This window comes from Branchiostoma floridae, chromosome 6 (assembly GCF_000003815.2).
Source record: "Branchiostoma floridae strain S238N-H82 chromosome 6, Bfl_VNyyK, whole genome shotgun sequence".
Lineage (NCBI taxonomy): Eukaryota > Metazoa > Chordata > Leptocardii > Amphioxiformes > Branchiostomatidae > Branchiostoma > Branchiostoma floridae.
Window position 1 is genome coordinate 10,705,967 of NC_049984.1, and position 15,938 is coordinate 10,721,904.

General features: G+C 46.5%; 1 protein-coding gene and 1 long non-coding RNA gene across 5 annotated transcripts in view; both read right to left on the minus strand.

The window, feature by feature from the left end:
* The window catches only part of LOC118417210, a 37,428-nt gene that overhangs the window by 16,647 nt on the left and 4,843 nt on the right, over positions 1 to 15,938 (minus strand). The window lies entirely within an intron of this gene.
* LOC118417208 (iroquois-class homeodomain protein IRX-6-like) lies at positions 5,469 to 10,316 on the minus strand. 3 transcript variants are annotated; one of them, XM_035822664.1, is made up of 7 exons: positions 9,556 to 10,316; positions 9,113 to 9,343; positions 8,822 to 8,943; positions 8,355 to 8,680; positions 7,517 to 8,116; positions 7,004 to 7,082; positions 5,469 to 6,660 (listed from the first exon to the last, which is right to left on the minus strand). In XM_035822664.1, exons 1-7 carry the CDS (start codon positions 9,607 to 9,609, stop codon positions 6,588 to 6,590), a joined length of 1,485 nt encoding a protein of 494 aa, XP_035678557.1. In that variant the 5' UTR covers positions 9,610 to 10,316; the 3' UTR covers positions 5,469 to 6,587. The 3 variants fall into 3 exon arrangements, with proteins under 3 accessions (XP_035678557.1, XP_035678558.1, XP_035678556.1); XM_035822665.1 differs by having other exon boundaries at positions 6,993 to 7,085; positions 9,556 to 10,311; XM_035822663.1 differs by having other exon boundaries at positions 7,004 to 7,085; positions 9,556 to 10,308.

Sequence of the window (15,938 nt, forward strand, 5' to 3'; positions counted from 1 at the left end):
TCAAGGATTCGGTAGGTTTTTTTTACCTCCAGACTAGAACTACCCTCAAGTTTAGGAACCCAAAGTTCCGCGAAGTATTTTCTCTCCTCCTTGACTGGCCCTCTCTTTCTGCCTCTTGTATGATTTATTATTTCGGTGCTATTATTCTTGAGAAGGCATGCACGGAGTGGAAGTGGAGCTGCAGGAACTTGTACGGCACACGCCCTGTGTCGGTCCAGCGCGGCTGGTATGTAGCGAACAGGTCACACGAGCCGATCAACTCATCCAAAACTGGTCAGGAATGAAAATAATTATTCTGTGGCATTACTCACTATCATCCCGTGTCATCAGCACAGCCGCTCCAGACTATCCCAAGAATGGGGATTATTTTACCTCTCCAAAAACACTTGTGCGCGCCCTCTTAGAGGTCAGGGTATTGATTTGGCCCGGGGATTACACTGTAGACTACACAGCTGTGAACAGGGAGGGGATGTCGGCAGTATGTACAACACATGTATCATACTTCAGCTAACATCTCGCCCGCGGCTCCACCGAGCCCGCCTCTACACATAGCTTAAGTCCTTACAAAAACAAACTCAGCAAATGTCTTTCTTGTTGGAAACTTTTCTCCCGGAGTATGAGGAAATGGAGATTTTCCACCCGTGTTCCCGCGCGCTGCGCTAAAAGCTACAGCAGGTGAATTAGACCCGGCCCCAAGGTAAGTAGTGGCCGGAGGGTTCGTCTGCAACTTGAATTACGGAAGACTCCACTATCTGCAGACTGGAAACACGCAGGGAGTGTGCCCTGGCCGTATTTCATCCCTGATGTGATGGAATCTACTCTGGAAGATGTCAGGCCGATGCCCCTAATCCTGTCTAACGTCTGTTTGTTTGGCGATGGCTCCCAGTATCATAGCCCGCTAATACCGGGCCGAAACTGACCCGGCTCTTCTAACTACAGTCCCCTCATAGGACTCACAGATGGTGGAAGATTGAGGCGAACAGTGCTGCACTCGTTAAACCTGACCACCAGCGGTCATACGCTTTGTGCGAGCTTAAGCCACTTGTATGCAGTATATGTATAGTCATGGTAATCCAAGTTTAATTCACTGCGAGTTAACCAAACCGTGAAAACGCACACAAGAGAGACGACAAACTCTAGCAGATGTTCTGTCGCGTACGGTACAATCGGCTCTCATTCAGGCCGCTCTACTTAACATACAGGACGGGCAGCAGATAAAGGGCCTATCGGAGCAGTTTAAATTGATGCCTCAGAGTTCAAGTCACCCCGTCTGCAGCCGTGCAGTACAAATGCAAGCTCTATCAACTTGGGCGATTGCCTCTTCGACGCCCTTTCAGTTCCCGTCTTTGTGCGGTGTTCACTTGCCTTGCTGAGTGCCTATCGGGTCACCCGTTAGCTTGACCAGCCGGAAGAGGTTTGCAGACAAAGAAACAAGAAAAAAGACACGAATGAAAGACTTTTGTTTCTGTGTTTCTCCTGTGTTTGATTTACCAGACTGTCTGTCTGCGCCAATGTTTCTTTTATTCAACTTCATTCCAAAGTCGTTACAAACATAACTTTCATTTCTTGAACATCGTCATTTCATTTTCAAGGAGTTAAGATGATCCGTTCTCACTGTTGTGTATGATAAAAAGAGGTTTGGGACAAGAGTATAGGCAGCTATAGGGCCGTCTGCACAGTAGCGTTAAGGTTATCACCGCTAACCTATGACCTCTCCTAAGGGTTTCCTGTTTTCAATACTTGAGAAGTGTTATCGCAAGGAAAGCAATGGTAAAGTCTTAAATCTGCTAAAATGCGGGCAAGAACAACACAAGTAAACCCACAGGCGTCGAGGAAACGATTCCCGAAGAACCTGCGATCAGACAAAGAGAAGCAAGACTTCAACATAATTATGGGATTCCTTTAACTTTATGATCAGTGGTCTTCTCTACGATTTCCTTTTTACGAGACGTGTAGCGCCTATAATGAATAGCCAAATGGCGCAAAAGACTAAACAGCGATAACTCTATCACAGAGATACGGTGGTGAATTACAACTTGAACAAACGCTATCTCTGTGCACAGTAATCAAACTGTAAAACGTCTACATTCTCCAGACGCTGGCTGTGGTTTTGCCCGCTTTAGGGAGCAGCACATCGCCACGGAGATCTAAATTTAGGCTGTTAATCATCCTTCCCGCAGACAAATTGAATCAGGGGCAGTTCGCACCTCTCTTAATTGATATTAAGCACTTGGACGGCGTAATGTTTAGTTTTGCAGTTGATCAAATTTCGATTAAAAGGATCCACAAATGAAGTCGTAATGACCACCATAATGATCCATTCATCTTGTGCCATTCAGGGGCTATCACCCGCTCGCGGTGAGGAGGAGCGCTGGCGGCGGCGCTTGGTGGTTCAAGGCGGGAGAAGTATGTATGGGCTGTTCTGCTGGAAAATCGTCTGTTTGTTTGTTGATATTTGTAGGAGGGCGTGAGGAAACACTGCATGCACACATACACACACCACCCGTAGTGTGTGAGGAGGCGGGGTTCACTGTACATACAGCTCATTCAATACGTTTACTGAAAATATACAGACTTTCTTGATAGTTGTAGATGCAAAATCATTGCGTGTCTTTCTCAAAACAGTTAGACCTTTGTTAGATGACGTGGTGCAGTAAGATTTCGGATGGTTACACGCAGTTGTGACATCGTATTTTTGTAGCGACCTCGCACCAACGTACAAGTCAAACACCAGCGCGCTGCACTGTCGAGAAGGCAAACCTCACAAGCACACAATGGCGAGGTTACACACTGGCGAGAATTCAATTCAAAATCAAACTCTCTCGTGTTCATTTTTAGAAACGTAAATTAACTGTAAAACTGAATCTGTGATGTCGTCTCAATAATGTCGTAGATGATAATTTTCAGGTTGGACCATTTTGCGTATGTTGGTAACGGTCCCCGGTCAGGACATAAACCAGGGATAAACTTGGAACCACCCGCAAGGATCACACGGATTTAAACGTGAATGTAAAATCCCTACATTATTCCAGTAGCAACAACAGAGGGGATAAGCCAACAACGGTTCAATGCTGTTTGGTGCTCCCGTGTGTGTGAACATGGATTGTACACCGCCATCACAATGTTCCACATCAAAGGATCGCGACTTTAAGCCCTGAAAAGTCGGATCAGCCCGGCTGTACATAAAACCCCCGGGAAAACACACCATTTTTCTACACCGCAGAGGTTTGTGTGTGTGGGTCCTCTCTGGGGACGTACCGCCCACTCCCAAGGCCACGGACGTGTCGGTACCGGGCCGAAACGCGTGGACCGGCGGGATAAGCCGGGCTCCTCCCCGGGCAAATCCGCCTCATCAACCCTTCAGACACGGGAATAATAAATGGACTGGCCCGATGAGCCACAGAAATCAGCGGATCATAACTCATACCCCGAACTGTACATAGCAGAAAACCTCACCCCGTTCTTTTACGAACAACGAAACCAAGACGGACTATTATCCTGTGAATGAGGCAGTCATTTTTAGCATGACGTAAGTATCGACATCTGCGCCTACAAATATTAATTGTTGTGCTTTTGAACCAGACAATAATCCCTGAATGTAGAGGGAAAGTAGCCTTTTATCGTAGCCACTGAAAAGGTCGCGGGATCAATGTACGTAATAATGCCGACCAGGCGCACAGAGGGCCGGTGGAACCGTCAGTTGCACCTGACGTGCAAATCGCCCAATAAAAGCGAATAGTCTGATTTGTAGTGAAGTCCGCGGCTTTGATCACGGTTATATTGTGGTATTGTGTATGACATCCTGGGTCCGAATTGTTGGGTTGGATTTGATGACTCCGCAATTGCGCGCAACCAGGTAGATTTGAATACGACTGAGTATCTTCATCAGTTCGCACGATCTTGAAGTAATTTTCTATTTATCTGTAAATTTTCATAATCCCTTCAGCCTGACGACATTAAACAGATTTCCAAGTGGGGCCAGTTACAAAATCATAACAAATCAGGATACGAAAGAAAATATCTCAGTAGCGTACACTTTGCAAATCATATACAATCACAAATATACAAAAATAAAGTAGTCGCCATCGAACATAGGAGTAATAAGTCTAATAAACAACTCAAAATGATTACCTTATGTACATTTTCTGAACAATGACATGGTTACTCTGATCCGAATTTTTTAGTGTACACAGAATGACAGAAAATAGCTAGTAAAATGTTGCTATGTGTATACAGTCGTCTGCACTACGCACAAAAGTCGGCGGAACTCCTCAGATGTAGCCAAATGTTTTCCCGGCAAGCCTCTTTACACTCCAGCTAGCCCCCACGTTCACTCTCAGGACGAGTGCCATGTTTTGTGAGGCGGGAAATATTTCACGGTTTGCACTAGCTCCAAACATACAAGCCAAACGCACCGCGCCTGTCAACGGCGGGACGCCCAGGACATGGGCCCAACATATTTATTCACTTGACTGAACAAGACAGGAAGGCTTGCGCTCCTGAGGGAGAGATTTCGGGCGGGTGTTATCAATATGTGTGCGCTGACATATGAAGATGAAAGACCTCCATCACCTCTAAGCATGATGAATCAAACACGTTAAAAACATGCACGTGATTATGTCCCATCCACCCCCTTCGCCAGCCTGTCAAACATGTCTATCTATGTAGGAACGGCTGGGGAATGGCAATTCTGCCTGTACTCTGCCGAATAAACACACAGTAATTACAGAAACAGTACATCGCTACGGGGGAATCATTACCAACAGTTAATCCACCCAATTTCAGAACATTACACTCAACCATTCTTCAGTGCCGACGTGGCTTGTCAAATGAAGTGTAGAATCACAATTGTTGTTGTTCTTCCGATGATTCATCGTGACTTTTATCTTTAGAATTTAAACAGGGTATCATTGCCAGCGGTTTTTAGTGGGTGTTTACAAAACATTGGAGTCGTTCATTTATCCGCGAATGCCGTTGAAATAAAGGGACCACTGATGAAACCCCGCCTCATTTACCGCTCAGTGGCGAAGGATCAACAAGAGAAAGTCTCCCCAGAACTGCTCCTAACCAACGGAACTGTTGTGACGACAAACATGTCTCTATTATTCCGACACTTCGGGTGGCCAAAGACCAAGGTCGGGAAATTAAATCGTAGGAATGAAGGGAGAAATGTATGGAGAAGAACTAGGCTCAATTTTGTATGTGGGAAGGGAAAGAAGAAGTTTTAAGTCTGCTGGAAATACAATGATGGCCATACTAACAAAAGGAATATATTCCCCATGTATATTCAAGGCCAAGTCCAACTAAGTAAGGAAAATGCACCTCGATAGTAAAAGCTATGTGGGAGGTTACGAAGTATAGAGTTCTCCCCGCCCATTGTACCAACAGATTATCTGACACGCACCTGACTAGACCTACACTACACAAAACCTTCCCCGCAACATCGCACAACAAAACACACCTCTCTCGGTTACATGTAACGTATACATTTATTTATGTTTGAATTTATATACAACGCAGCGGTACAATAGAAAATGGTAGGATACGTTACATAGAAACACCTGTTTTAGTGTATAAATCACAATGCTTTGCTTTCTACAGTCTGCGCACACGGTAATGTACATTTTCACAAAACGTAATGTATTCATTGGAAACTGGTAAACCATAATGGATATACTGATGTGGAGGACGGAAACAAACAACACTAGAAAACAATAACACCTCAAACGCACACAAAATTAAATCTCAGTGATAAATACTTTAAACACGATACAATCTTTACTCATAAATCGACAGAAAATGGCTTTTTGCTTGATGATATTCTCCAAATATTACTGTCGCAAAGATATGCTCACTTGTGAAAACCGCGTAGTCACGGTGGATAAACAGTTTTAACTGTAGACAGAACTCAATACAAAATCATACAAGCGCTCACGGCATGGCCAACATTTGTAAGACACTGCCCAGTACATAGAAATACACCAGTTACAAGATATCGCCGTTTCTAAGACACAATAGTTTAACGCATGACCTGTGCAACCATTTACTTATACATGATCGTTTTGTTGATAACACTGGAAAGTGTCGGTTTAACGTCCGAACAAAAATACATGACATATTGTACTCAATAAAACGTCCCTGAATTTGGAGCAGTACTTCCTATATTCATTCTAACAAAAGAGAGGTAAATCTCTTTCTTTCCATTTCATTACATTGATGACCATTTAGTCGAATGAACACATTTCATTGGATTATACTGCAGCATCAACTGAGGATTCCTATTATTATTAATATATCATGTTGCATGAACAAATACATTTTTCCAGTGACTGGGAGATCCGTCATGCGATCAAACCACAAATTCTCTTCCACGGCAATACATTTAAATAAACATTCGTGGAATGTAACAATCTATGCAAATGCCAATCAGCAAGAAAACAGTTGAAACAAACATAGGCTGTGCTTTCATAATTCTCATAGTTTGTAAGCTGGTGTGTGCTATTTGAGGTGGGGCACATGCCTTGTGAGACCGGGTGGTGCGGGGAAGGTTGGCGGGGTCGGTGGGTGCAGGGGCCGCAGGTGGGCGGCTATCTGGACGATAGGCTGGTCAGCGCTACTGCGGCGTCAAACTCACGGGGTTGAGATTGGACGGGGATGCATCTGATGAGATAAAAAATTAACGCCTTTTAGATCCTGAAAATACCGGCATAATTTTCTACACAGGGAAAGCCACCATATGGCGTTCCCCCTACAGGTTAACAAACAATCCTTTCCATTGAAACCCTCCTGCGTTTTATTTTACGGTTCTATAGAAAACCTATTCAGTGTCCAGCGCAAGGTGGTAGATATAATAAGGACGGAAAACAGAAAAGAAAAATTTATCGCGGAAGTAATTATTTAAGAAGTGAAGGTGAGCACAGACAACGAAGTAGACAGACACACAGACCACAGTGCGAACAACAGCTAGAGAGACAAGAAAAGGGGCAATTTACCTCAATCTTACCTCTTTTGTACCGGTCTGAACGCTGTCCTGATCAGATCTGGTTCGGAAGATTGCTGTGCGACTCCTATCCTGACAGGGTCTACTGCAAGAAGCGAAAGCGAGAAGTGTGAATTTACAACGTTTTTACATGTTATTACCAACCCACAAGGGTTGTAAATGATGACAAATTTACGGCCGTTGTCTCGGCAGTTTGACAGGTAGGCATGTTAACTAAGTCTCTACAAAGCCACATCTTTGTACCATCAAACTAGAATGGACGCATTCCGAAGAAAATGAAAGAAGCCTAGCTTGAGGCAGCGAGTCCTGCATAGTATCAATTGTGTGCTAGGATATAGGATTTCATTCAACAAGACAGAAATATAGGGACGTTTCGCTGAGGTTTAATGACTCCAATTTATCATTAACGAAAGTTTTAAAGAGCTGCGATAACCTCAAACATTTTTTAGAACACTAGGCCTCACACAACACGACTATGCGACGAGTCTCAAGTTTTGGAAGAGAGGTTGTCCTCACCCTTTTCTGCTGTTGGGGAGGACGGTCTGGGCGCTCCTGTGTGTTCAGATTTGGAGAGAGGCGACGTTCCCGCCGGTGAGCTCCGAATCAAAGATCCGGCAGAGTACATTCCCGATAGAGTCACAGTGGAAGGCGGTTGCATCCGCAGTGGCTGTGAAAATCCATTCAGTCCGCTCACCCACCGCTGAAAGTTGGCTACAGAGTCGTACGGCCTGTCGTACGGTCTGTGCCGGGAGAACAAGCTGTGTGATAGTCCGGTGGTCACGGCTGTTCTGGGAGCGTCCGGGCGCGCCGTCGGGCCGCTGCTGCTGGTCGCCGTGTCCGCGAGCGACCAAATTTTGGGTTTGGGTGCCACTGGGGGTGGCGAGTTCGTGGACGGGCTCGACGCTTGTGTTTCTCTCTGTCTCTGTATTTCACGAGTGTTGTCTTCGGTGGACTCCGAAGGAATTGTGCGGTGCTGCGGTGGGGATATGTCCGAACTGGAGCCAGTTTTGCGCTCATAATATTCATTGTCCTTGCTTTCCTCGCCCGGTGTTGTGGAATCTTCAAAAACTTTGTCGTCGTCGACGTCAATATCGTCCAAATCCACGTCCTCTACATCTGTAGGGACCACAAATGGAAATCATATTATTAATAGTGGTAAACATACCAGACATAGGTTAATTACAAAAAGGTCGATCCACATAAAATATTTACCGCTGTACTGGAGCCCGTGCTCACAGCTGGGTCACAAATGATGCGAACCGATTTGGTTCCTAGCTTTACACACTGTCTTTAAACTTCAGTTGAGGAACACATAACACAGGGCTGCCTACTAACACTTCTAACCGTGACCCACCTTTGTCGCTACCGTGCCTGTCCCCGTCGCGACCCTCTCTCTCCGTGTCCTCGTCCCCTTCGATGTCGCTCCCCTCGCCACCTTCTGAGTCCCCGCTTCTATTCCGCGGTGACCAGGTCATTTTGTTTTCCTTCTTGAGTCTCCTCCTGGCGTTCGCGAACCATGTGGACACCTGAGTTAGAGTCATTTTGGTGATGATGGCGAGCATGATCTTCTCGCCCTTGGTGGGGTACGGGTTCTTCCTGTGCTCCATGAGCCAGGCCTTCAGTGTGGCTGTGGTCTCTCTGGTGGCGTTTTTTCTCCGCGCGCCGTCCATTGCGGCATAGCTGGAACAACATAACAAAACGGTTTTACTCACTACATAAATATTCTTACGTATCGGCTCAGTTTAAGGTTTAAAAACACTTGAGAAAAACCCAATGGCATGCAGTGTTGCGCGGAGAAGAACAATGTAAAATGTAGCATACCTGCCGTAGGGGTAAGGCGCACCGCCGGCTAGAGTTGGGTCGTACGGGTAGTAGGCGGTGGGCTGCTGAAGATTTGCTCTCCAAGCCTCGGCACCTTCCTTCATGGCCTCGAACGGATTCCCCTGCACAGAACGGTCAAACACAACGTTAGGAACACGGGTGCCGAGCACATGATGATTAACGGCGTCCGCCACATGGAGTAAACGGGGCCATACAAAGTCAATAGGAAGCCATACAACATTCGCATGTGACAGAAATCCACCCATGGGGAAGTCAACCGTTTTTACTTACCAAGGGGGAGTAGAATGCGGAAGGGTCGCCACCGAAAGCAGCGATGTAGCCCTGGCCGGCGTACGGCGAGCCGTACACGCTGCTGAGGGACATCTCACCGACCCGTGGCGGCACCAGCCCGGCCACCCTGCCCTCGTACTGACAGGAGCACACGGCCTGGCCGGTGTGCGGGTCCGACATGATGGGCCGCCCGGCCTCGCAGCACGACGCGGCGTGGCTGGACATGAGCAACTGCCGTGGAGAGAGAACACAACAAAGAGTGAGTCGGGCCCGACTTCCTCGGGTCAGGCGATGCAAATGAGCAGCAAAAAATCGAAATGAGGAGGTGGTCTTATAGGTACGAGTTGCAGGGGTCGATGGGGGAGGGCAAATGGGTAAGATCACCGATTAAAATACTGCGCTACTAGAAAGTGACTCAGTGACGACTACCGGGCACCACTTACCGGAGAAGACGACGGGTATGTGTACCCGAACTGTGCATAGGACATGCTGGACATGTTTCCTCACACTCAACACTCTCCAGAGTAGAATTCCCTAACCAGCGGCACTTGAACGTGTCACCGGCTTGGCTTCCAAGAGTTGTGGTTCTCGTGAGGTAGGCCGATTATGGGGAGCCCTCGGTGTACGGTCTATACCTCACGGCGAGATAAGTCGAACTGATGCCTATCAACCCGAGAAGGCTGCAAAATACGCGCAGCGCGCCGGTGTTGATTTACAATGTAAACGATCGCTGTCGGTGCTCCTCACGCCGCACTACACAGGGGCATCTTGGGTCCCAAGAACACGGCCAGGCGACTATGGGGATGGGGGGAGTTAACTAGTAGGGGTGCACGGCCTCCGACCCTCTCACAACAGTGGCCTGTCTCCCTGTGGTGTCGACATGCCTTACGTCACGAGGACAAGGGTCTGACATGACAGTTCCGCTTAACTTCGCCAATCGTATTAATTTATGTACAACCCAAAACATTGGCGGACGCGCCAAAATGACTGGCAGGCGATGAGTTGTTAACATTCATTTATTGTGCATGACAAGCAGGGAACAGACGACGGGGACAATGAGGCCCCGCCTCGGTGGGTGTGGGACCACTTCTGCTGATTGGCATTGTCTTGCTGGATCAGGCAGACGCCTCAGATAATCCAAGAGTCTTACTGTTGAGAAGGTAGGATAGGACGGTGCTTGACTTTTATACTCCAACCACACTCCGTTGGCCCTCTACTACAATGTAAAATGTTTCGATGGGAAGGTGGCAGAAACGCTGCAGTACTAGGCCTCCCGGCAGAGGGCAGTGCGCAATTGTCTGCTACGAGTTTAGTCCCTAGGGTTGGACGGCTCGGATTGGCCGCTACTGGGACATCTGCGCAGAGTGCGTGGCTTGTGTTGACCAATAAGTGTCCTGTTTACTGTAGCCACACGACAAGGAGCCGTGGGGCACGTTCTGTTGATTTGCAGCCTGTTGGAAAATAACGGCTTGAAACTAAATTTTGTCGCATTTGTTGTCCCACACTCCGACGCTGAACTCCGTACAAGGCGTTGTCGACAAGGTGTGAACAAATTAACTGACGCGTCAGTTTATCTTTCTCCATTAAACAGTACCAAAATTACCCCCCTCATTATGACTTGACACCTTCTCAACTACGTGTGAAGTCATAACATTTTGTTGTCCGCGCCCCTTGATACATACAAATTGGCGCAAACAAAACAAATGCGTGTGTCCAAAAGGAGCTTTTTTGTAAATCTAATTAACACTTTTTGTTGTAGTTAACTAGATCCATTTGCAGAAATGGCAGCCATGATCAATCACAGGCTTATCCCAGAGGCGATCTGACAGGAGGTCTTGACAGCAGTAGAGAGGGTTCATCTCCTTTCTTTGGAGGTTCATCCTGTATCAAACTATAAACGACCTCATTGCCTTTGTAGCTGGAGGGAAATTTGGGATGAGCTGTGTCTCATCTCAGTGATGTACCCGGCAGGGCACGGTAGACTGATGACACTGTTGACGGTGGAGACGCCCGTGTCAGCGGTTTGTAGAGGTGTGCGCTGACTTCCTCCGGGCGCTTCTGTAGATTGACAAAATCAGGTAAAAAATGGCCGCATTTGCCGAAATTAATTAGCTCAGAATTTTTTGGTAGCCAATAAGCCGGGAGTGGTTCTAACCATATAACCAGGTTGATGTATGACTAAGGTTTGACCAAAAGAAATCCTCTCAAGCCTCAGATGCCACGTCCTACCAAGCGCTTCTTTCAATCTCGCGATGCCAATCGCGGGGAAATATGATTAATATGCACCGCGGAAATAACGATACACATCGTACGCACGGCGAGATGTAATTGCGATCGATTACTGCCGATTAATATGTCGCGGGCTCACGGGCAAATTCGGTTTGGTGTAGCCTGGCGTGGCCGCCTTTTGTCAACACGCTGTCGGCCTGTCACTGGGACATGTAAAGATTTTCATGACCCTTTTTCCAGCATGCCATCTTTTTTTTCAGTAGCTGCTGTCAATGGGCTTGTTGTAGGGGTGACGGACAATGGAACTGTTTTTAAGTAATCGTATGCATCTGGCAAGTAGGAGCATAGTAAGTACCAAGAGTACAAGTCTACGTTTACGGCTATAAACAATACGAGGCCCACTATTTTTAGCGCATCTCCTTACAATGTCATGCTCTTAGGAGGACTTTGAATGTCTTGAAAGGCACGATCCCACTTCGAGGGGGTACCAAACTTGTTACAAAACACGGCACAAACACTGATACTTTCCGCTCGGGTAACACGGGGTCCCCGTGGGGTTGGCAAAACTCCGCTCCCGTTACACCCACTCTGTGTCCCGCCGCCTCCCCGCACACAACTCACACTACAATAAACAGTGGTGTACATTAGTGGAGAACAATGGCGGTACAAGCGGATCGGTTTTGGTCTTCGGTGTGCTTACTGTGTCATACAAGACACTGCCGCCTCCAGGAGTCACCCATTAAAGCAGAAGGGCGTACAGTCCATCTAGTACTACAAGATAAACAAGCCGGAGGTATTTATGCTACAAATACGCATACAAGGAGGAAAACTCCAGGGTATGACTTTACGGTATCTGTTTGTGTATTGTCTACGGTTTGTAAAGCGGTGGGGCGACATTCACCTGTGCCCCGGTGTCGGATATCCCCTCCCCAGCGCGGCCAGGTTCCGTGTCAGTCCCCCGAAGATAATCCAACGGGAGTTCGATCGCCCGCCGATTAAAAGCGAAGGGTCCGACGGGGTCAGCTACAATCCTGTTTTTCTTTGGGATTCGTTCAGCAACACGATCTTCCACGGGACAGTGAATGGGTCGGATTGGGGAAAACGAGGATTAGAAATCAATTGTCGACCTGACCTTTTGTGTGCTTACAGAATGTAGGGACCGCGCTGAGCCATGTTTATAAACAGATTTGCCAGGCTGCGTCTGCCGCTGAAAGAACTGTTGCTATTCGGCTGTAACCACGCCCTCCCCCAACAAGAACTTATGTTCGTGGATACAGCCACTGTCTACACGACACTTCAGGTTCCACGACACTGTCTTGAGCTGTGTCATCTCCTTAAAGTCTTTGTAGGATAACCCTTGTTCAGCAAGGAAATTCAATCTGTACCAGAAAAGAAACTCCTCACAGATCCATGTTTTTTGCCTGTTGTCCCCCATCACACAGTGCTTACATGTCAATCCTCTTTCTTTTTATAACTAAGTACGTCCTACCAAGGCATGGTTGTTTAGTATAAACTATATACACTTGTATCTGATACCCTTTGTCCAAAATCGTGTAATGCAATAAAGCTATAATTGATTTGTGGAGCTTGCTACCCTGGATAATGGACGTGACAACAATGGACTTAACCCGCTGACCCGCGTTAACGAGAGCCGTACACAAGTAACATACCTGGGACGCAGGAGACACCTGTTACTCGTGATGGGTGGCTGAACTGCCACCACTGTGAGTCATACAGAAACTTCTAGAGTGTATCTTCGAACTTAGCTGACAGATACGCAATGCCTTTGAACATGCTGAGCGTAATAATATAGATGTAAAAGTTGTGGAAAAACTTTTTTCTAATTGAAGAATTCTTCATTTTGTCGTGATTACAGTTTTTTTTACGTTGATTGGTTTAACTGCTTTGGTATACTAAGACATCTGCATAAAATGCTGGGAAAGAAAGTGACCCACCGCACCCCTACACTTCAAGGGATGGGGTGGTCATGGGAAAGGGAAGGGGCAGCATCTTTGTGGTATATGACCTGGTGTTACGATTCTTGTCAGCTAGTTCACAAGGTGCGATCCCTTTAAAAACTACAGGGCGGAAGAAGTGAATAAAAGAGTCAGCTTCTGCTTACATCTTCACGAGATGGCGTGTCTTTTGAGGTCTCCTAGAGTTACGACTAGTTACACAGTTACAGTTTCAGTCACATTCTGTTCAGTTTCAAAAGAGCGCAACGGAGTCGTGCGGCACGGGGCCGCGAGGCGGCAGGGGTCGCGGCGAGACCCTTGAAATTAAATCGGGCCGAACCGTCGGGCAAGGTACAGGTTAAGTCGCCCGCTTCCGTTTTACAAAGCGGCGGCCATGCGCCATTGCAAGTCTCTGTAAACTCACGCGGATTTTTGGACTTGCAAACAAAACACGATCCTGGTGGGAGTAAGCAGAATGTGTGCAGGCCACGACAAGATCAACAATGGGGGTAAACGAGGGGTGCACGATAGTCTTCTAGATATTCCAATAATCGGACTTTTAAGATCTTTGGCGATCGCGGGTACCGCTTGTTATCTGATGAAGGATGACGACATTTTCAAACCAGACTCAGAGCTTTTTTTCAATTTTTTTCATCCCTGACATACCGGAAAATATCAAGTTGTCGCACAAGAATTTTAATAAGACAGAGTATAGCATGCAGGCAATAAAATCGCCAATTCCCTGTAGTATGAAACTGCTGTTAATGCACTTTTGAAACTATCAACCTTACACGTAGCGGCATTGTGAAAAAAAATTTGGGTCAACAAAGAAACATTTCATATCTTGTTAACTCGATCATGTTACCTCGATATTGTTAACTCGATCGGACAGGTGTTCGTCAGAATGTGGCGAATGATTGTATCAATGGAAATTAAGTGGAAGTGCAAGCAAGTGCTTCGGAAAACTCCGTAAACCCAGTATTAAAAAACAATGATTCAAGAGGAGGCTTTGAAGTCAAGAAAGTGTCCCAAATTATGCACAACAATTCCACCTGAGGCTATTGTTGGCTTATTCAATATAAAGTGGTATTCCAGATGAACGCACCGACGCACAATGTTGCAATGATACATTCTCGCATAGTTTGGGACCTTCGCTACATCCTGCAGACATCTAAATTAGGCGCGCACTTGTCGGCCTGATCACCGCCATCCTTCCAGCCCTCAGGCTGAATTCTTCCCGCTGCTGCTTGCAATCTTTGCTTTATACAACATGAACTTCTGAATAATCATGCAAAGATTGACGTGTTATGCGTATCCATATCCAGTTGTCAAAGTTTGAAGAAAGGTGGACATAGTGCACTAAGACCGAATGTGAGTTTTCAAGGTTCAGAGAAAGGTATAACAACAACGTAGAGGCTTGAATTTTTTTTCGATAAAGTGAATATCATGTTCTTTTTAGTAACTTGTATGTTCTTTTTGTCTTAGCAACTTCGCCATGAAGTCTTTATGGTAGTCGGCAGCTGCAGCCATCTTCTTTTTGTGCGGCGACAGAAGTTTTATATCCGTCATCATTGACATTAGCAGCAATGGTTTGAACACCGCTACGAATCCCTGTTTCCCACAAATCACTGACATATTTCTCTGGCGACCCAGCCAGATAGTAATCTGGAAAGCATCCGAGACATGATGGTCGCGTTCCGCGCTGCCATGGCGTTGTCGCGGGCCGTGAAAGTAGAGCCTCCCCAGGGCACGGGCACCAGGATGCGGGCTCACAAGGAGCTCCTGTCTGATCTGTGTCTCACCGCTAAGTCCGTAATTATTGCTGATGAGGTGAGGGTATACGTTACAAATTGGAATTTCTTGCAAACACCATAACTCCACTATCGTTTCATAATCTAGCGGGGGACTCTGGAGTTGATTACCGAGTGTAGGGCAGCTGAGCCGGGGTTTGGCTCGGTGGTATGTTTGTTTACTTTAGCTTCACGCCCCTAATTTTGGAAAACAATCGTGCATGGGGTACAAATTGATGAACGGAGAAGTATTTAAAAGATCATCAATCTGCTCTTGACGAGTCTTGGCTTGCGACAGATGCCGCTACTGTATCTCACGTCTTTGACATCCGTGATTGCCAGTACCAAGACTGAAAGAACTTTGTATACGGGGTGTAAATTAATTGTTTAAGTTTCAACACTGTCTTGCACAGCACACTCTGAGGCATACTCGATTCCTCATTTCTCCACCCCAGATGGATACAACAACACAAACATCACATACATATGACCTTTGGCCTTTCAATTGTTTGAAAGTACTTCACCTATGCGCCATCAGTCTTGATATTCCAGACAAAGAGGATCCTTTTCACACAACACAACACATACATCATTGCGTTGTACGTTTCCACAAACCTAAGACTGACATATTGTATTACCATGGCAACAAGGTGAATAGAACAACGATGATGTCATCATGTTGTCCGAGGTCATGGTCATTTCTGTCTGCCCACTATCCCATTAGGTAGATGAGTAGGTTTAGCCGGAAACTATTGTGGTTCGTCCTGTTATGTATCAGTGTAAACTACAATGTCTATCGGACCCGAGTAGTGGGTTAGGACCTAAAGCGGATGATATCCTGCTCGGAATTTT

What these genes read in the sequence shown, in the direction of transcription:
- LOC118417208 (XM_035822663.1), bottom strand. Translation starts at nt 9,609, where the DNA reads ATGTCCAGCATGTCCTATGCACAGTTCGGGTACACATACCCGTCGTCT. An exon ending in CATACCCGTCGTCTTCTCCG is followed by an intron (nt 9,344 to 9,555) that starts GTAAGTGGTGCC and finishes TCTCCACGGCAG; the next exon opens with TTGCTCATGTCCAGCCACGC. An exon ending in CAGGCACGGTAGCGACAAAG is followed by an intron (nt 8,117 to 8,354) that starts GTGGGTCACGGT and finishes TGGTCCCTACAG; the next exon opens with ATGTAGAGGACGTGGATTTG.